This window comes from Contarinia nasturtii, unplaced genomic scaffold (genome assembly GCF_009176525.2).
Source record: "Contarinia nasturtii isolate CC-2019 unplaced genomic scaffold, AAFC_CNas_1.1 Cnas_scaffold_2428, whole genome shotgun sequence".
Classification (NCBI taxonomy): domain Eukaryota; kingdom Metazoa; phylum Arthropoda; class Insecta; order Diptera; family Cecidomyiidae; genus Contarinia; species Contarinia nasturtii.
The window spans coordinates 150,788-172,514 of record NW_022199749.1 but is presented as its reverse complement, the minus strand read 5'-3'; the positions used below and the strand labels follow the sequence as shown (position 1 = coordinate 172,514).

At 32.4% G+C, this 21,727-nt stretch overlaps 2 protein-coding genes across 5 annotated transcripts; one reads left to right on the top strand and one right to left on the bottom strand.

Moving 5' to 3' along the window:
- Positions 1-9,446: 9,446 nt before the first annotated feature.
- Positions 9,447-12,171, top strand: LOC116348442. 2 transcript variants are annotated; one of them, XM_031779452.1, is made up of 4 exons: positions 9,447-9,567; positions 9,709-11,072; positions 11,151-11,976; positions 12,037-12,171. In XM_031779452.1, the coding sequence occupies exons 2-4, from the start codon at positions 9,735-9,737 to the stop codon at positions 12,111-12,113; spliced, it is 2,241 nt and encodes a 746-aa protein (XP_031635312.1). In that variant the 5' UTR covers positions 9,447-9,567; positions 9,709-9,734; the 3' UTR covers positions 12,114-12,171. The 2 variants fall into 2 exon arrangements, with proteins under 2 accessions (XP_031635312.1, XP_031635311.1); XM_031779451.1 differs by having other exon boundaries at positions 11,151-12,171.
- Positions 12,172-13,389: 1,218 nt separating this feature from the next.
- Positions 13,390-20,202, bottom strand: LOC116348440. Of its 3 annotated transcripts, none has more exons than XM_031779446.1 (7): positions 19,954-20,202; positions 16,770-17,175; positions 16,366-16,560; positions 16,024-16,155; positions 15,672-15,933; positions 15,417-15,566; positions 13,390-14,034 (listed from the first exon to the last, which is right to left on the bottom strand). In XM_031779446.1, exons 2-7 carry the CDS (start codon positions 17,091-17,093, stop codon positions 13,985-13,987), a joined length of 1,113 nt encoding a protein of 370 aa, XP_031635306.1. In that variant the 5' UTR covers positions 17,094-17,175; positions 19,954-20,202; the 3' UTR covers positions 13,390-13,984. The 3 variants fall into 3 exon arrangements, with proteins under 3 accessions (XP_031635306.1, XP_031635308.1, XP_031635307.1); XM_031779448.1 differs by having other exon boundaries at positions 19,957-20,202; XM_031779447.1 differs by lacking the exon at positions 19,954-20,202 and adding an exon at positions 19,182-19,378.
- Positions 20,203-21,727: the final 1,525 nt, after the last annotated feature.

Genomic DNA, 21,727 nt, shown 5'->3' with positions numbered 1-21,727 from the left:
AGTCTAAGTTTTACACCGATCGATCAATGTCGTTGAAAATTTGACCAAATCTATTCCTCATAGTGCCCAATCATCCCGTAAAGTCAGATTTTGAATTTCATGTCTGGGCACGAAACCATCGTGTCACCAAAATGGTTGAAAAATGATCAAAAAAGTAAAATGTATGGATTTGGGTACTCCATTCGGACCAAAAAAATTACACCGGTCAACAGATATTGCTCAAAAACTAATCAGCACGTCTCCTAGTAGTCCCAAATCATCCTGCAAAGTCAGAATTTGAATTGAGTTTTTGGAAAAAGATTTATCGAGTTAACAAATTTTGGCAACACGCCACAGGACACAGGACACAGGACACAGGTCACAGGACACAGGACACAGGACACATCACACACAGCGACGCACATTAATATGCCCCAAAATCATCTCCAATCGTGTTTTCTACATTAAATATGCATAGAAAACAGAGTTTCGAATTTTTCAATGCCAATTCATTCAATTATAATTACCATTAGTTAATGTAAATTGAAATTTTCAATTTATTTTTTTCAATTCATTGAATTGAATTTTCAATTACCATTTACATTCAAATTGATAAATGAATTGAAATTTATTTCAATTGCGTGAAGTTGCAGAGATTGATGCCTTATGCGGCATTTGTGCATAGCTAATGTCAAAAGTGAGGTTAATATTTGAATGCGCACATTCAACAATAACGGTTGCTCGTTGCTGTGTCAATAAGTTTAAAAGAAATCGCAGCAATGAAAACAGTTTCAAATTTTAATTTTTTTAATTTGTATATTAATATTAAATTTTAAATATATATACATTTTAATTTACATTCAAAATGTTATTATAAATGAATTGACGGTAAAAAATTGAAAACAATCGAGAGTAGTATTATGGGAGCCAACTAGAATCTCTGCAACTTCACGCAATTGAAATGAATTTCAATTCATTTCTCAATTTGAATGTAAATGGTAATTGAAAATTCAATTTAATGAATTGAAAAAAATAAATTGAAAATTTCAATTTACATTAACTAATGGTAATTGATTTTCAAATAAATGAATTGAAAAAACTAATCATTATTTCAAACTCTGATAGAAAACATGTTTTGGGATGACTTTAATTTTTTGGCCTAATACAATACCTTCCCTACACTAGGTGTGCGGAAAAGTAAAAGGTTAAAAGTAGTGTTGGCTGCGAACATCTACGAACACTCGTTCGTTCGTTCGTAGGCAATAGAAATAACATTTTTGTTCGTTCGTTCGTTCGTAGAAATTTAAAAATAAAATTGTGTTCGTTCGTTCGTTCGTAGGAATTGAAAAAAAAGAAATTGTTCGTTCGTTCGTTCGTAGAAATCGAAAAAAAAATTTGTTCGTTCGTTCGTTCGTAGATTTTGATAAATAACAATTTTGTTCGTTCGTTCGTTTGTTCGTTCGTTCGTTCGTAGCGATTTTTTATTTCAAATATTTGACCAAAAAGGAATCAATTATATTATACACTTATATCCTGATTTTAAAGTATGAATCAATTTATTTTTATTATAAGGCAGGAAGTGATATTGAGATATTTCATACCACCACCCACATAAATCAAAATCATATGGGTTTGTTGGCATTACTTTCGCTTGCAAGTATCTTTGCAATTCTTGGGTCAAATTACTGTGTGGTGTTGATTCGACATTGGAAGGGCCCATGAATGTTTCCAAAATGTCTTGATTCTCGGTGTTGATGTTCACGCATTCGTTCAAATTTTCTTCACCTTGTTGATGAAACGGTTCTAATTTCCAAATGATATCATCAATAACACCATACACATCATCTCGTTCAACTTCAGTTGCTAGTGCAATATTTTTAAGCAAAGGTATCATTCATACGGAATAGCGGCTTAGGTGAAACATGCAACCCAAAATTGCAAAAACATATTGAAGTTCGTTGGAATACTGTTTATTACACTTTGAACTCAGTCGCTTTGAATTATACACAATTGGCACAAATTTTATTGGAGAAAGAACAAGCAGTTAAAAATGCTGATGTTATGCACAAATTGACTAATATTCCACGAAATGATCTAGAAATAATCAGAGATTATTTGAAAAGTTTCAAAATATGGAGCGAACGACTAGAAGCAGATAAAGTACCTACACTTTGGATGGTATGGCCAACGTTTGATTTGTTGAAAAAATATTTGATCGAGCATACGTCCTCAAGGGGAAAATTTAAGGGGGGTGATGGAGAAAGATAGTGAAGAAATGGGAAGGAGCTTATAAAAATGATTTCACAAATTTTTCATTTTTCGCAAAAATGTACACAAAAATAATATAAATATCTAATATCTCAATATCACTTCCTGCCCTATAATAAAAATAAATTGATTCATACTTTAAAATCAGGACATAAGTGTATAATATAATTGATTCCTTTTTGGTCAAATATTGAAATAAAAAATCGCTACGAACGAACGAACAAACGAACGAACGAACAAAATTGTTATTTATCAAAATCTACGAACGAACGAACGAACAATTTTTTTGTTTCGATTTCTACGAACGAACGAACGAACAATTTCTTTTTTTTCAATTCCTACGAACGAACGAACGAACACAATTTTATTTTTAAATTTCTACGAACGAACGAACGAACAAAAATGTTATTTCTATTGCCTACGAACGAACGAACGAACGTTCGTAGCCAACAGTAGTTAAAAGTTAAAAATAAGAAGGATTTTAAGAAAATTATCAATTTGAATCATCGTAATCATTTACATGAAAGCGTTTTTTTCGTTGAAAAAAAAAATATTTCGTTAAAAAAAATACTTTCTCATGTAAACAAGTATTGAATTACTGAATGGAAATTGGAAAAACTTCCGATCGATTTTTCTCGCGTTTCCGATGGGAAAAAAATTGCTAGCCATGTTATCCCCGGTGTGCTCGACTTCTAGAACACTTTGGACCAGATTTGGGTCCACCTAATCCACAGGATTCCCTCCTAGCTATAACATCTATTACTGTAGAAATCACCGATCGATTTTTCTTATTCTCGCTTATAAAAGCTATTTACTGTAGAATATCACTTGAAATGAAGAAGAGATGATGTAGGGATGAGAATTTTAAACTTCCCGAACACATTGGATCAGGTCGGATCTAACTATTCCACAGGATGCTCTTCCAGATTAAGAAATCTCATTGTCGCAGTGAGAGCTGAAAAATTCAATAATATCAAGTGAGATGAATTGATCTGGAAGAGCTGTCCTCTTCACTTAATTTTTAGTGATATTTTGAAGAGAATAAGAAAAATCGATCGGTGATTCCTACAGCAATAGATGTTGTTGCCAGAATCGAATCCTGTGGACTAGGTGAACCCAAACTAGGTCCAAAGTGTTCTAAAAGTCAAGCACACCGGGATAACATGGCTGGCAATTTTTTTTTGATTTTCCCATCGGAAACGCGAGAAAAATCGATCGGAAGTTTTTCCAATTTCCATTCAGTACTTCAATACTTGTTTACATGAGAAAGTATTTTTTTCAACGAAAAAAATGCTCTCATGAAAGTTATTTTGATGATTCAAATTGATGATTTTCTTAAAATCCTTCCTATTTTTAACATTCAAACTTCTTTCAGTGTTTTCAAAAAAGAAAAATACAAAAATTAAAAAAAATTGTGACTTTGTTTTGTTTTTGTATGTTTTTCCCTGTATTTTGTATGGACGGTCTAATCATAGATTCTGACGTGGGTCCATAGGGCCCATATTACCCCCCCTGAAAAGCGGCTCAAAAATTACCCCTCTTGATTTTTAAAAAATTACCAATTACCCCCTTGATTTTTGATCATATTTTTGCTTGATAAATTGTCAAATCAGCAACCTTCATAATCGAATAGAATGTTACATATCAACTTTTATGCATTGAATTATTCAATTTGATTATAAACACGTAAGCTAAAGTGCTATTTCTCTGTTGTTTTTCAGAGATTAGATTTTTCGAACAATTTTGAAATTACCCCCCCAAATTTTTCGATTTTTCTTTGAAATTACCCCCTCCTAAAACTCTGGACGTCAGAATCTATGGGTCTAATAGACCGTAACTATACGATCAAGTTAGGATTATCGTCGTTATGGGATACTTTTTTTACAGATCAGTGGCAGGATTTTAAATTTTATTTTCAATTTTTATTCATTATTCTCGCATAAAGGCAAAAATTTGATGGCAATCGGTCGACGCGTTCCGATATTATGATATTTTTTCTAAGTTTTCGGTCTAATAGACCGTTACTATACCTAGGAGGGTTAATGTATTCTTAAACACTCAAAAAATGTATTGTGGGGTTTTTGGGTACGAGAAAACCGAATATGACGTTAGTTTTGCGATACAAATAATTTTCGATACAATTTTCATACAAAAATTTCAAAAAATAACATTCCGAGGGTTTGAAGAGATTTCAATGGATAACAGAGGTACCTCCCGAACAAAATTTTGGATTTTTTACTCAAAAACGAAAACTTTGTATGGAAGGTATCACTCAATTGTATTATAATCTCTTCAAATTTTCAGAATGTTAGCTTTTTGTGAAAAAAATAACATCTGCAAATTTTCACATGATTATGATATCATACAGGCATTGAAAAGTCTATCAAAAATTATTTGTATCGCAAAAGATATATCAGATTCAGTTTTCTCATGAATTCATATTTACGGTTAAAGATACGTAATAAATGCATGTTGTGGATCACAGTTCGGAAAAGTTTTTATTTTTTGTTATAATTGGTATCAAATTTATGAAATAAAATTATTCAAATTGTTGTACGACTTATGAATATAAATAAGTTTATTTATAAAACTGTAAATGCAGATTAGACTGGCCTTCAAAACACAAAAGCTGAAATTTTTTCGCTCTTACCCCGGAATACTTTTCCAATATGGAATGATGAGAGACATTTTTGTGGTCCAACCCCGTCCACCTAGAATCCGTTCCGGGGTAAGATACAAAAAAATGTCAACTTTTGAGTCTTATGCCTCAATGTTCGTTGATCGTGTTTGTGAACAAAATTCTGAATAGAACCAAAAGTGTTATCAATATTTCAAAAATAAATCCACAAAAAAAAAACGAAATGGTGCGTACCTGTAAAGTCCAAACGCTATCGATTGGAGTCGACTTTTCTGTCTTATGACACCTTTGGGGGAACATTTAATTGCACCAAAAAAATCATCCATGTTTTGAGGAAGCCCAACTAAAATTTTCAAATGTACAAATAATTTCGTTTTTACTTTTCCGCACACCTACTGTTGCGTTAAGTATTGCAATCACCTCAAAATTTAAAAAAAAATATCTTTTCTATGCGATTTGGGTATAGAGAAGCACAGAGCAACCGTTTTTTGGTCATTCTAATGTGGGGATGTGGTACACTGTATACTGTATACTATACACTGTATGGTGTACGCAAAAAAATCAATAGGAAATTTGTTAGCACAACAAGTCTTCTTAGAGAAAAGCAAATCCAAATCTGACTTTGGTGGTTGGGGGTTGCGAGGAATAGGCTGGTATTGTTTTTGAGCGATATTCGTCATAGGTTTATATTTGAAGGTACGGACAAACACGCAAACACACATACCAAAGCAAATTTTGAGAAAAAATCTTGCAAAAAGACGTCATTTCGTACACTGAACGTATTTTTTTGTTCCGAAAATTTAACAAGTGGTCAAGCGTTCAGAAAGACATACATTTATGCGAGCAATTGAATGATGCTTGCATCATTTGATGCGCATCGCTAGTGCTTTCGTTGTGCGTTCGGAGCACTTCGTGCGCTGCCGAAGATCCGAATGTATGGCAACAGCACAATCGATGCGCATCAAATGATGCAAGCATCATTCAATCGCTCGCATAAATGTATGTCTTTCTGAACGCTTGCAAGTGGTCGATAGGTATGGTATTTGAGTATGTTTTGGCGCAATAAAGAGATCAATACATTCTCTTCCCTTGATTTTAGTATGAACGTTCCAAAAAGTTCACCTTTTTTGGACCCACCAACTTTTTCTCTACAACTCAAGCGACAAAACAGAATGTCTGATGTGCTAAAATCGGTACATTCGACGAAAAAAGAAGAAGAAGTATAAAAAGAAGAAGCATTTTTGGTACATTTTTCGGTATATCTGCGGTACATAGGATGTTTACGTTTGATATATTGGTATATGGATTTTACTAGCGTGGTAAATCAGAAAAATTGTGTGACGACTTGGCAAATCTCATGTACACCCATGGCACAAATAATAATCTTCACAAATGTCGGTATATTTCATGTGCTGATTTTGGTATATTGGTAATGCTGTCATAACACGTAGCACAATAATTATACTGATTTTGGTACATGAGACGTACTGACGATCTTCTAGTACAACGCATGCACAATTTTTAGAATATATGTTTGACTGGTACATTGCATACAGACATTTTGGATATGTTATGAGCTAGTGGTTTTTCATATAAGCCATATTTGGAACTATTCATATACGTTAACATCATTGACCATTTAATGTATTGTTTGGTCTAACTAATGTACTACCGCCATATTTTTCATAAATTTTGATCATGAACAAGGCAAAAATGGCTGATTTTTTTGTAGAAGAAAATTAATTAAAATGAAAATTCAATTTTTTTGAAAGATTTTGGGTCGGAAATCAGAAAAAAATTGATGAATTTTATCTTATTATTCATGATAGACTTAATAAAAATATTTTTGTTTAAAAAATATTTGGAATTAAGAATGAGATTTTTAATTTTTTTTAGAGATTTTATTTAAATCTACAGAATTTCAGAGGCGTGTAAATTATTAAGAAGCAAAACGAAATTTCGTTCGAGAAAGTGCATTTACTTTGCTTTTTTACGAACACAATTTTTTTCAAAATCCCATTGGCCAAAAATCCCATTTTGATTTCAACTATTTCAATGTTATTATCATCATGTGAAAATTTTATTGTTGAATAGCGCAGTCTTATTATTTATTTTTATTTTTGGAATATTTGAAATAGCAAATTAATATGTTTTGAGATCGTCCGGTTCATTGTAAATACTGCTAATATTAATATATAGCACATTGAATGTTCCAATTTTTGTTCCAAATGTCTTTCCTATATGCCATTTTGTTACAATAAGTCAAAAGAAAGTCGGTACTTATAAAAAACTGATTTTAGTACATCTGATGAGCAATAGAATATTGAATGAACCATTTTTGGTACTTCTTACACGCTAAAATCAGATGTACTTTTTAAATGTAAAAGTGGAGACATTCTGCACGTCAGATGTACCGGTACATCCGACAAAATTTTGTCGCCTGAGAAATCTGTTTTTTTTTTTGAAAGATTAATTTGTTAAGTTTTCCCATGCCCTCTCCGGGGACATATGACATATGGGGTTAAAACTCAATGTTAAGATTTCCAAAACGCGCTGTATATATAGGCGTGACGCCAAATTGACAATTTTTGTCAAAGTTGGTCTGGAGCGTCACTTGTCGAACAAAAATATAGGTACCCCTTTACACAATTTTAAACGAAAATGTTGTATGAGAGGTATCCCTAAATTGCATTGAAATTTCTTCAAACTTTCAGAATGTTATTATTTTGTGGAAAAAATTGCCTGTGCAAAGTTTCACATCAACCCGGTACTACAAAGGCTCAACGAGCAACCAATGTCGGTAAAAATGTGAACAGGGTTATTCCTTGTAGTCCCAAATCATCCTGCAAATTCAGAATTTGAATTGAGTTTTTGGAAGAAGAAAAAAAGTGTCGATTTCTCTCCTGTTCAGAGTTTTCATTTTTAATACACTATTCAATATCTCTGAAATTTTGACCAGTTGTACTCCTCGTGGTCTCGAATCAGTTAGTAGAGCCAGAATATGAATAACGTGTCTTCCTTGAGAAATGCATAGAAAACATTTTTTTGGGGTGACATTGGTTTTTTGGACCAATACAATACCTTTCTTATTCTTACAGTGGTAATTGTTGATAAAATTTTCAAACTAAAATCTAAAATAAATTGTCTATCATACGGAACATTCAATACAAAATTTTGGATTTTAGCTCAAAAACGAAAATATTGTATGGGATACACTTTTTATACAAATCCAATAATTTACATAATAAAATGTCTACATCCGTAAGATGAACCTGTACGCACTGTGATCCACAACATGCAATTTTATTTTTACAAAAATTTGAATTCACTACCCAACGAACAAATATGTAACGTTTTTAGGACATTTTAACGTTAAAAAATGTAACGCTTTAACCCATTTTTGTGGCAATTTTCGTGTCAAATGGAAGGTAGAATATAGGCATAATGTGAACCACTTTTTCGGCTTTTTCGTGTTGCGATACACAACAACATCTTCTGTGTGTTTCGATTGTTTCTCTTTTTGTTATTATATTCTAAGAAACTGTAGCGGCAATACAATGTAAACAAATGTAAATAACATAAACTCGTTGAGTTCATAATATCGTATTCATACGATTGATTTTAAGCAAATAAAATTTGAAAAACAAACCGGAAAAAAAAGAGGATGAAAATACAAATCTTACTCTCTTCTCTCTGTGTGTGTTTCGATTGTGCATGAATAAAAAAAAACATTGCGTAGGAATTTCAAGTGACTGTGAAATACATTTATAAATGTACCTTTTTTTAGATTTGTTTGATTTGATTTTAGTTTCAGAAACATTTTTTTATTTTTTTTATTTTTTTTATTTCATAATTCAAATTCGAATTTCGAATTCGAAACATGTTTGAATGTGTACGACATTTGACAGTTGGTAGCTGTGTGTATTGGTGTGTATCATATCGAAGCCGATTTTTCTGATTACATTCAAAATGTGCTTCGTAAACATTGCATCGTATCAATTAATTTCTTTGAACTAAATAGGGATTTTTTCGCATCAAAATATTTTGAAGTTATTGTTAAGAATAAGGTAAGTAATTATGGTTAAGTTGCCATTGTGTTGAAAAAAAAAAAAAACAAAATTCAGTGATTAATAAATGGAATTCTTGTACATGAGATTCATTTTTTGTTTATCGTCATTTTAGCAACGGTTTGGTGTGTTTGGAACGTAACTGTAGAAGTCACTCGATGTCAAATGGAAAGATTCACAGTCCGTTTTGTGACAGTCTTTGTTTTCATTTCAAAATAAAAAAAAACATTTTCATCGTTTTAATCAGGACACAGCGTTATATAGTATAAGAAGTTATTCATTTGAATTGTGATATGAGTGTGTTCTCATTTTTTGTTTGTAACAAATTGTGCTTTGCTTGTAAAAGGAATTCTTGAGAATTATGTGTGAGTGTTTATATTAGAGTATGAAACAATTTGTTTGTCGTCATTTTTGGCTAACATTTGTTCCAATGATTTTGTTTGTTCGATGTTAAACGGATAAATTCACTGTTGGTTTTGAGATTGTCTCTGTTGTTATTTCAAAATAAGAAAGCATTCATAAAATTGACGGTGAATATTCCAACAAAATTTTCATCTGCGGAATATTGGAAAACATTTCATCATTTGAATCAGAATACAGAGTGACATCGTTGAGGTAAGAAGTGATTAATTTGAATTGTGATATAAGTGATTGTCATTTAAATTGTGATCTCATTTTATTCGTAATCTATGCTTTTTTTGTTGCATTTTTTTTCTAAATTTGTGTCTATTTTTTATTTTCGAATAATTTGATCAGTTTTTTGAGAATGAACAGAAAAAGACATGGATGACGACGAGCTCGATGATAATCAACCAGAAGAAAGCAAATACGTTGTAATAAAATGTGGACTTCAAACAATCCTGCGACAACAACATGAACGGATTGAAAGAGTTGGAGAAGTTGTGACCAAAATGCTATTCGAGCGCAGTGTTCAAATGACAGAAGTGGCAGCATTGGCATCACTTTCTATTCTTTTTATTTTGAATGAAGCACTTGATAATGACGATCGTGCATTTTTTTTGAAACCACATCCAAGCCTGTTCATTGCCGATTGTTTCAGAGCGGTATTAAACCAACACGTTAACAATATCAATAGTCAATATCGGATATTGCCCGAGTTTCGTTTCATGGTAGAAAGAAACAGTGAAGAACAGTTCCGATGGCCAGATGATGAAAAGTTGGGAAATGGTTTGAGATATTTTTATAAACAATATATCACAAACATTCAAACCAATACCAACACATGGTGTGAAAAACGACTTGAGAATTTTTTTCGAATGCGTTGTTGGTATCGCAATCGATTCCACAATGGCTCAAGATTTGATAACATCGACATCAGAAATGCCAAAGAGTTTTCATATCGATTTAAGAATTTAACAAATGGTAATAATGGTAATAATGTGGATCCACAACGCGTTGAAAAATTCAATATTTTAATGAGAGATTTGACTGAAATTGGATGGTCGGGAACAGTGAGTATGAAATTTTTCGCAAAATATCGTTGGTTTGAATCACTGTGGTTGTTCGGTCAAATGCAACGGCAAATAGAAGTGTATCACAGTCATGCCGAACAATGGTATACCATTCATGAAATGTTTCGCAACAATCCGAACTTTCAAGAGCCAACAATCAATCGACCACCAAAAATAAGCAGTTTTGCTCTTATACCATTATGCGACTACCATTTGAAAAACGTGCGATTGGACATTAAGGACTTGTATAATAAAATTGTAAACGAGCTTGATTTGGTGCCTTCTTTTCTCAATACGCGGACCAACCGGATGAATAAGAGAAATTTAAAGTACTACACCCAAACTGATCGATCAGGTCTATGGAATATGTTGTTCGATGTCGGTGAAATAAATAAATTGGGCAAATCGAAATCATTCCATCATCAGATTTTGACAGATAGTGTTTCAATATCCATAATGTACAAGAAACCACAGCGACAACAACGACCACAGCGACAACAACGACCACAGCAAACAACCCAAGCGAATCGGGGGCCGGAAAAACTCATTGGCAAGAAATACATCATTGGAATCGATCCAAATGAAAAATCGTGGTTAACTGTAGTGCGTCGCAACATTCAAAAAACACCTGATGAGCCGGCTGTTGAGGTAACATATTTTGAAATGTAATTTGAAATGGTTTTGAATAGAAACTCATAGTTTTTTGTACCATTTTGCATTTTGAAGGAAAACATTATAATACCAAACCAGCGTTTTCATTGGGAAACTCAGCAGAAAAAACGAGACAAAGAAGCGAAAAAGTTGGCTGGATGGTTTGATATCGAAGAGAAGGAACATCTCAAAACCTACCCATATCGTCCACCATCACCACGTAATTCAACATGGAAATCATACATTGAATATCGCATTAAAATGTTACGAAAAGGAATGGCAGCTTATGCGACGCGTGAATATGCACGACTGGATTTAGACCATCACATTCGCTCGACCAGAGTAAATGATCAAATCGCCGTGCGTGTGACAAACAACAAACCGTCGTTGGTTCAATTTGGTGCTTGGGCGATGAAACCCGATCGACCGTTTGGAATAAAAAAGCGTAAAAGATGTCCGGGATCGCGTAAGTTTCGTGTGAGCATTAAGAAACTTGGACATTCAGAAGTTGAAATGCAAGATGAATGGGGAACATCACAAACATGCGCGAATTGTCAGGAACGTTTTCCAAGGCACACAAAAGATGATCGATTTAAAGTGTGCTACGATTGTAGAGCGAAAAAGATTGATGGCCTGCCAGATTCAGTCGCTGGACTGCCAGATATCATTGTGTCAACGGTCAACAGACGTGTTTTGAGAAGAAAACGTGCAATTATTAAGCGACAAATTATCGATGGCAATCGTGAGGCTGTGAACGAAAAAATTCGGACTGGGCGTTTAATGTCAAAGGTTAAAGTTACCTACAAAAATTGGCCATTAAATGTTGATGATGATGATGTTGTTCCACAAACAGTTACTTGGCACCGAGATATTGTTGCAGCAAAATGCATTATGCTCAAAGGTATGAATCAATTGGAAACAGAATATTCATTATTTAATGTATTTGCTTTAAATTACATAGGACTTTGCCGGATCTTTGATGTACCATTGCCAGTTTCATTGTTAAGACCGCCGGACTACAACAACAATGTCAACTAACAAACATCATCAATTAATCATACATTCAAAAAATTACATAAAATAAAATATTTTAACTATTATAATTAGCTTAGCTAGACATGAACAGACTATATAAAGTCTTGTGGTCTAGTTGTACAATAGTACAACATTGTACGGAGGGGGAGTGCCCGTAGGTGAGTAAAGTTTTTAATTTAAAAAAAGTATTTTATACCCAGTTCAACTGATATTAATGGTTGTCTTTCCCTTTTTCCATGTTTTCACACCTGAATGTTCCACCATGCCAAACCTATGGAAATGACTGAAACTACACACGAATCTAACCCCGAAAACGACCGTCAATATGTGCTTCATAATGGATGCATTTGCCCTATCAATTGTTTGCTGGGTAGTGAAATTAATCTGACATTTGTTTTGCGATACAAATAGTTTTCGACGCACTTTCCATACAAAAGAGAAAAGTCATAAGTCTCCTTGCGAGTACCACCGATCGACTTTTAGATGAAACAAATACGCCAAACATGTTATTTTTTCATGTATTTCAACAAAATGGATGGAGCATATAATTCTTTATTTTTGAGGAGAAATGATGTAAAAATTTATCATCTGTATGATATTTTTAAATGTAAATTGTTCGTCGAGTGGTTGGAGCATGGCAAATAGATTTGCTGATGATGTAGTTCAAAAGGAGGAACGAGTTTGATGAAATATCTTGGTAATGATTAAAATTCAGAATTTAATTTTTAAAAAAAGTCCATCTAGTTTCGTTAAATTCATTTTACAAATGTAATAACAAATTATTTCATAAAATAATCACAATGGAAAATTATCTTGTAATTTTGGTTTCGAGCCTTTATTGTAGAGATGATTTAGTTTGGCGGTTTCGTTATGATGGCATACCGCATCTTCAGTAATCTTTAATTCGTTTTATACTATTTCTTTTTATTCGAAATAAAATAAATAAAATCTTTTCCAATATTACATCAATAAAAAAGATAGATTCAAGCAACAGTGGGTCGAAGTCATGCTTGAGAGTTAGTGTTGGCTGCGAACATCTACGAACACTCGTTTGTTCGTTCATAGGAATTGAAAAATTGTTCGTTCATTCGTTCGTAGGAATCGGAAAAAAATTTGTTTGTTCGTGCGTAGCGATTTTTCATTTCAAATATTAAGAAAATTACTAAGAAAATTTGAAATAAAACATCGCTACGAACGAACCAACGAAAAATTTGTTTTTCCGATTTCTACGAATGAACGAACGAACAAATTTTTTTTAATTCCTACGAACGAACCCAATTTAATTTTTAAATTTCTACGAACGAACGAAAATGTTATTTTTATTGCCTACGAACGAACGAACGAACGAACGAACGAACTTTCGTAGCTAAAAGTATTGAGAGTTTACCTCACACACATTGGTTTTAATATATATTCATTCATATGGAAAAAAATCTAGAAAAACTAGATTCTCTGCTATATTTCAATTTTCATCATTTAACAAAATTACTCCCACAAAATAAACGGAATCGGCTGTATTTTATCGATGATTCACCTCGATTCGTACCAATATACGTGTCATGGAAATCTGTATGTATCTGTTGAAACCGTTTACATAGCGTTTACTTTATTTGAGTAATTTTCTGTTTTGTTTTCTTTAAATTTCTTTGCAAATTTGCATAAATCATTTGATTATTCATTTTCATTTTTTTTAAATAAATACTTTTTTTCCCGTACTTTTTTTTAAATATCGATTAAGCTATATATATGAATTACATAATAAATCGTTATTGTTTTAAACTTTCTTTGTTGTTATATTAAATTTTATGCTTCATTTTCGTTTTCTTCAACTATACACATTGAATTTTTAGTTTCCTCAAAAACATAGTAAATTATCACGCACTTGAATTAAAATTGGATTGACAAGATGGTCCGGGTATTGGATCTAAAACGTTTTTTTTGTAATAAATTTAAAATTATATAAATTTTATTGTTGATGAAATTCAAAATAGAAATGACTTGCCCTTGAAATAGTGTTCTTTCGTTCTTAGCGATTTTTTATATTAAACCTTTGACCAAAAAAGACAGATTATAGGCTAGGGGGTAGATACGTGGAATAGGATTAGACTTTTGTGTAACAAATCGAGAAATTGAAACAGAAAAGACAATTCAGTAGCGGCATTCGCATGAATTCACTAATCCCATGTATGGAATAGCAAAAATTCGTTGGATTTTAGGTATTAACATCCATATCACTATTTTAAAGTATCAATCAATTTATTTTTATTATAAGACTGGAAGGATATTGAGGAATATTTTCGTGTAAATTCTTTCGAAAAATTAACATATTTTTAAAACTCCATAAGTTTGGATAAACGGTTCTCATTTCCAAACACTGTGCGACAGGTGTCATGTGCGAAGCATGTTGCCTATTATTTCTGATCGGAGGCGGCCCCAAATTATGGAATGACCTATTGTTTCTCTAGGTTAGCGATTTGCCCGATACATCACACTCAAAAAAACAGTTTCCTCAGGATAGTGATATTTGAAGCAATTAAATTAAGGCATTTCTCTTAAATTTATTCTGGAAAATTGTGTAGCCGGGGTTTTTTGGTACGAAAAAACATAATCTTTAATTTATTTTGTAACACGATTAAATTTTGATATATTTATCATTGAAAAATATAAAAAATCATCAAAAATGTGGGTGAGAGCACTTGATTCTGTGCACAGGATATTTTTTCAATACAAATAGAGGGAGCATCTCATGTAATTTTGACACTTTTCACGTGGAATACTTTGTGGTAGATTCTACTTATTGTGTGATAAACTATGTGAGTACCACATTCAACATCTCATGTAATTTTGACACTTTTCACGTGGAATACTTTGTGGTAGATTCTACTTATTGTGTGATAAACTATGTGAGTACCACATTCTATGAAGAATTTACAATTTTTTTTTTTTTTTGTAAACGAAAATTTTGTATGTGAAATTTCTTCGAACTCTCCCAATGTTATTTTTTTTTGTAGATCAACCAAAGTCAGATTTTAAATAACGTTTTTGGGTTGAAAGTCATCGTGTTAACAAATTTTTCATATGTGGACAACGTACCACGTGGAACTGACCCACAACAAACATGTTCAAAACAGCCTGATTCGGGTTTTTTGGCCTCGAAAACTACCAGAAATCATATTTTTTAGGTGTCGTAAATGTTGACCCATTGCAATTACACATTGGGTGTGTGTGGAAGAGTAAAATCGCTACGTACGAACGAACACAATTTCATTTTTAAATCAAACGTTCGTATCCAACAGTAAAAATTACCTAAAACAAATGTGGGACTTAGTTGCGATGTTGTAGATGCAACTTGATGATAATGATAGCCTTGCCGGTATCGATTGTTTGGTCTATGATTTTGGTTTTGAATATTTCCAAGTGTCGGTCTTCGATTATTTGCTTTGTCAGGACGTTTTTCTGTAAATTGAAATTTAAAATAATCATGTTATTCAAAAATATATTGGAAACGTCTATAATTGAAAGTCATTGATTCGAAATTTAATGTAATATAACTATTATTACGTGGTATATAAGGCTTTTGATTGCACTCTGGTGATGATATTGTACAATTGACATGATTATTGTACGCATAGCCATTATCATTTGCGCCAATATGAATGGGATACTCGTGATGATTTGTGTGTGTGATTGGACTCATTTCACGACATTTTCCTGACACAAGATCTGCTTCATCTTCATTAGGTACTTGACGATATATGCTACTTGCGCAAAATTCCATTAGAGTTAATGCTATGGCCTCAAAGGCGCACACATAACCAATCATCTAGAATGAAATTGATTTTTATGAATTTGAAAATACATTCTAGCATGTTTATGGCACATTTCAACTGCATGAAATTCAGTTTAAACTCACCGCTGAAACAAATAGCGTGTCTTTTGTGTATTTCGGCACCCAAACGAATTCTTCGGCGAATAAAACCGTGTGCAATATTAATGTGGACGAGATTAGGAACAGCATACCAACACAAAAGTATATATACGTGTTCTGTAAAGGAAAAAATTATCAGAGCTAAATACGTGAATAAAAAAGAGCTACAACAGAGTGCTGTTACCACCGAGTACGTTGCATGTATTTTTACGTCATTTATTATTAATTAGCACGTAAAACAATTAATGAATGAATTTAATTAGTTTCAGTTTTCATTTTATGCCTTGCGCGCCAGTCTGTATGTAATAGTGTTGTGTGTATACTTACCACTTTACCCCAATTAAATGGAAACATAAGTGCAATAGCTGATACATCTAAGAATATGAGAGAACAGGTAAGAAGTATTGAAATTAGTGCGGAAAACATCATCAATCGTAATCGTCCTAGTAATGGCAGTAAAAATAATCCAACTTGCACAGTACCAGCAGAGCATTCAGTTAATAAACACACCGCTGATGATAACTAGATATTAACATTTCAAATACAAAAGATTAAAAATAAGAAACGGAAGTTATTATTTATAATCGATAAATGTTCATATTTTTCTATGGGAAATAACAAATAGAAAACTACAGGGGTAGTTACTAAACTATGAAATGATTTGTTCATTTTTCACTTGCAGGGCCGTTACTTATTTGGTAATAATGATGATGGTGATAATAATAACTTACCACTAATAATATTCTAACGATCCCTGTACGTGATTTAAAATGTTTGGCATTGCAATGCAATGCGACACCCCATGGTGGCGTGTGATTCATGTGATTTCTATAATTGATGTGCGAGTCCCATGATGTGATGGTACCTATTGGTGATTCTAATTCAATTGGTAGAGATAGTTCATCGGCTCTGCTGCCAGCTATATCGAAATCCTGTAGGTCTTCTATCTGGTAGCAGGCCGGTTCGAAGTCCTTGATTTCCTCGAGTAACAGATCTATTTCATCTGTTATATATAAATCAGATACCGAATGTATAAAGCGCTGGGTCTGTTGCATTTCCTGTTGTTTGTACAGAAAATGTCGCCATCAACCATGTGCATGTGGTTAGGCGCATTCACTATTCTAGCAATTATAGAGCCTGCTCGTTGATTAAACAGAATGCAGTTATCGCCACCAATAATGAAATTAAATAAAATTGAACAAATAACAAATTAACCGTTGATTTTAAGATGATAGAAATGGATCAATCTATAAATTATTCAAATTTGAAGAATTCATTCATAAATATTAAAAGACAATATCAAATATGAAATGCGAACGGGCGCAGTAGTGTTACTTTAATAGTGTTACTTTTTAGTGGATAATTTGTTACTTTTAAGCCAAAAGGTAAAATGCTAACAATAAAAAAATCGTTAACGGAAAATGACTGACATACGACAGTTTGCTTCATATTCAATTAAAATCATTAATGAATTTTCGCCACGCTTTTATGCTTTGAATGGCCGTTCAGTCGACCTTGTAAATCGGTTGATAGTGTCACATGCTAGGGGCTTAATACGGCAAAAAAATTCAAAGGAATTCACGTAAATTCACACTTTTGAATCGAGTGGTTATTGATGAGTTCGGTGAATTCGTGTGAATAGAATGAAATGTGTCAAAGTAATAAAGTGAGGTTATGATAACCGCAATATTTTTTAATTTATTATTTTGTCAACATTTCCGATTGTTTTCGAAAAAAAATCGCTCAAAATTGAAAATAAAATTAATTTTTATTAAAAAAATATAAAAAAACATTTACAATTTCGTTACACAAAATATAAATATTGCAGTAATTTCCAGCAGAAACTATTCACCACTATCTCACATATTTGAATGAAATCACCGTAGAATTCACTGGAATTCATTCGTTTGCTGAAAAATTCAGTTAATTTAGATATTATTATAGAATTCAGTCGTTGAAATTTTGAATTAAGCCCCTTAGTCACATGCAAGTGCACATTATGCTCTCATTTAATTTGATTCATGTTAAACACACATTTATTCCGTTTAATGACACCTTTACCGTTCCGGTAACTATTCCGTTTTGCCATTTACCAGCGTCCAGCTCAATGCAAAAAGGATTTTTACACATAGTTAAATACAACACTTCCAGTGAATTGGTGTAAATGTTGCAAGAATAACGACACAGGAAAAACCGTTTACTACTCTTTATTTATTTAGTTAGTATGCTTAGCATGCTCGTAGTTTCGATTTTCCATTTCCGTTATTTTGTCATACTGAACATTTTTTCACGCTGACGAAATCAAAACTGGCACACATACACTGACATTTGACCTCTCATACAAAGATACAAGTTGGATGAAAAAAATATGACTTTTGCAGTTATGAACACGATGTATCCGAATTGTATTAATTGGAAAACTGCGGTAGCTGACACAAAAAAGCGCAAAGGAACACTCTACGTTGACCAAACGAATTTCCATTAAATATAAATCACCGGTCTATGTTCTTTTTGACGTCAGTTTGTGAGTATATTCATTTACTGGCCATTATACCTAGAACAGTCATAAAGGAAATTTCCCTTTTTTTCCACACATACACATGCAAACAATTACACTTTCCTTATATCTGTCATTTGTATCACAATTTCCATGTCTATGCCCTTATTTAAACATTCAATTCTTCAATAAGATTTGCTCTACATTTGGTATGTGAATGTTCAAAACGGATATTCGTTTGAACATATAATTTTAGATACAACATTCATTTATAAAACCCACATATGGAGCACCACACACGACAAATAACAATGAGTATTATCATAAATTTGAATAGTACAAAGTCCTTTCAAACCAATCTTTTCAATTGTTTGTTTATTTTTCATTGTTCTTGTTACATTTTTCGCTCAAATCGCTTCTGCGTTGTTGTGATACATAATTGAAATTAAAATAATTTGAAATTTTTTTCACAATATTTTTTTTTATCACTATCATTTCTTCTCTGCACACACCGAAAATTAGAGTTAATGAGAATATTTTGAATATGTTTGAGTTTTTCATTTTATAGAATCATTTCTTTATTATTCAGTTGATAACTTATTTTATAGAAACATTTCTTTTTTGTTCAGTTGATAACTTAACTTACAAATATATGTTTGTTACGGTTCATTCTGCATCTTTTCTCTGTCACTTTTGACGAAAAAAGGTAAAAAAAAGCAATATTTGCACATGAACATAAATATGTGGATTCGTATAAAAGCACTTGGCATGTGTACAATTGTACATCGAAAATACCACCCATGCTGAACTGAGAGTAAGAACTAAAGAAGAAAGATTCAGACACACACACAATATTGAATTTAAAGGCTATCAATGCCGTTTCAATTGTACCACCGTTCCGAGTTACACACCGAAAAAAGAAAGCGTATTTCATTTCGTACACACATCGACACACCATTCCCAGGAGAGTGTGTTTAACTGTATACTCGTCTCAATCACTTTCGCACGACACATATTTTAAAAGCACATTGTAGTCTGAATAAGATGGAAAGAGAAAAGCTAATATAATTATGTATTGCAAACAATAAGAACACATCGCTGCGATAGCAGCAATGGAGAGCACCACCAAACAGCTACACATAACAATAAACATCATTTTCAAAGGGGAAAAATCAATAAATCGCTTTTGCTGTATACTATGCATAAAAAAAACATAACTGGTGAAAATATCGGTATATTTCACTATCTCTTTCTCTTTCGCTTCGTAAACGTTTTCGATGTAAGAAACATTTATTACTCCAAATGATTTTTTTTATCGTCATGATATCATTATTCACATTTTTCGTTAAGGAAAATGTTCAAAATAACAAAACTTGCTTAAGGCCGCAAAGAGAACATTGAACGAGAAAAGAACCTACCACTTTTCCAAACGTACAACATTCAAATGCCAAAAAGCAATCGCCTTTAGTTCGCTCTCATGGTTGTTGCACCATTTTAAAATCACGTCAGAATTTTTCTTGTTTTTTATTATTATTTTTTTCACGAATCGTTATCTTATCACACGAATGGTTCAGAAAAACAAATGAATGATGGTGTGAAAAATAATGTCGGTAGTTGTACTTGGGTTACACAAATAATTGAAAAAATATTATATATGTGTCAGAACGAATGCGAATGAATGCTGACACTATTCCTCCGATCAAATTGTTTCAGAACACTTGGTCTGTAAAATCCCCAACGTGCATGTGTATGCCATTTGCAGGAATGTTTGCGTTGCGCCATACAATTATAAAGCTCAACATATTTGTAACATGCATGTGCGCGCTTTTCCATAGAGGAGAATCTCGCATTTCTCCTGCTATGAATTATCCATACTCACGTAAGAAAATGTGATCTGTCAAAAACGTTGAACGTCAAGTGGATGCATCTCAGTCACGCACGTCGGTCAAACAGAACAAAGCTTAATTTCCCCTCAAAAATGTTGTACATACCTTGCCATATACTTGATTCATTGTTTCGATTTTTCTATTCTACAAAAATTCTGGATTTTAAACCGGATTTAACGTTCAAATAATCATGCAACTATTATGAATGCGATCAAAAGACCATTACGTAAGCATTTATTTTTAAGTAGTGTGGTACATTTTTCACAAATTAAGAGTAATATTACATTTTTGTTATTAAAGTTGTTTCGCATTAAATAACTATAATTATTATAGTAGGCTCTTAACTTATCCATAAATAAAACTATAAATTAAAAAGTTTGTTTTGTTCTTCAAATTAAAATTAATCGAAGGTATTTTCGATAAAATTTAAGAGACATCAAATTATCGTCAAAATATATTTAGAAAATTGGATTGTATTTAACTCGAAATAATCATCTTTTTCACTCATTATAACTCACGTTAGCATAAATTCGGGATGGTTTGAGTTAAACGGTTCGTGAATTTCTTCGGACAATGCCATATTGTTAAAAGTTTGCCATGCGTGGCAAACTGGATTTTGATACTGATGTACATCCACGATATGGCCGTCTACGTTCATTAAGGTATTTGATTCAATTGGTGAATGAGCAATCATTTTTATTCCACTTTCATATGAAAGTTTCTGTCGATCCTGTTTAGAAATTTATTTTTTGGATTGCATTTAATATTATTTTTCAAAGTTTAAATATTAAGAGAATAATCTTATAATAAAACGAACCCTTTCCTGTTGCATTTCCTGTTTAATTTGAGTTTTTTTGTCTTTACATCTTTTATTTTGAAACCATACACGGATAACACGCGGTGATAGTCCACTCATTTCGACAATTTGTTCTTTCATCAGTGCATCTGGCCTCGGATTTTGCTTATAGAAGTTTCTGTTTAAAAAATGGAAAATTATAATGATTGCATAAATAAAAACGTTATAAAATTATATTATTGAAAACTAAAGGTCAATATTTTTTCGTCATTTATGTTTATATTTTGTTCCTTTGGAGTAGAATTACATAATTCTTGATTTCGCTTTTTTTTGTTGATATTTAATGTACAATTAGAAGTATTTTTATGTTAATTTATGTTAATAAGTACGTACGCCATCATATTAATATATAATATGTTAGAATTACTCCACCTGTTTCTATACATATTTGGAGTTAAAATCTATATACAGGGTGGTCCATAATTCCATGTCAATATTTTCACAACATTT

What these genes read in the sequence shown, in the direction of transcription:
- LOC116348440 (XM_031779446.1), bottom strand. Translation starts at nt 17,093, where the DNA reads ATGCAACAGACCCAGCGCTTTATACATTCGGTATCTGATTTATATATA. An exon ending in TCGTTAGAATATTATTAGTG is followed by an intron (nt 16,561 to 16,769) that starts GTAAGTTATTAT and finishes GTTAATATCTAG; the next exon opens with TTATCATCAGCGGTGTGTTT. An exon ending in CATTTAATTGGGGTAAAGTG is followed by an intron (nt 16,156 to 16,365) that starts GTAAGTATACAC and finishes TTTCCTTTACAG; the next exon opens with AACACGTATATATACTTTTG.
- LOC116348442 (XM_031779451.1), top strand. Translation starts at nt 9,735, where the DNA reads ATGGATGACGACGAGCTCGATGATAATCAACCAGAAGAAAGCAAATAC. An exon ending in CTGATGAGCCGGCTGTTGAG is followed by an intron (nt 11,073 to 11,150) that starts GTAACATATTTT and finishes TGCATTTTGAAG; the next exon opens with GAAAACATTATAATACCAAA.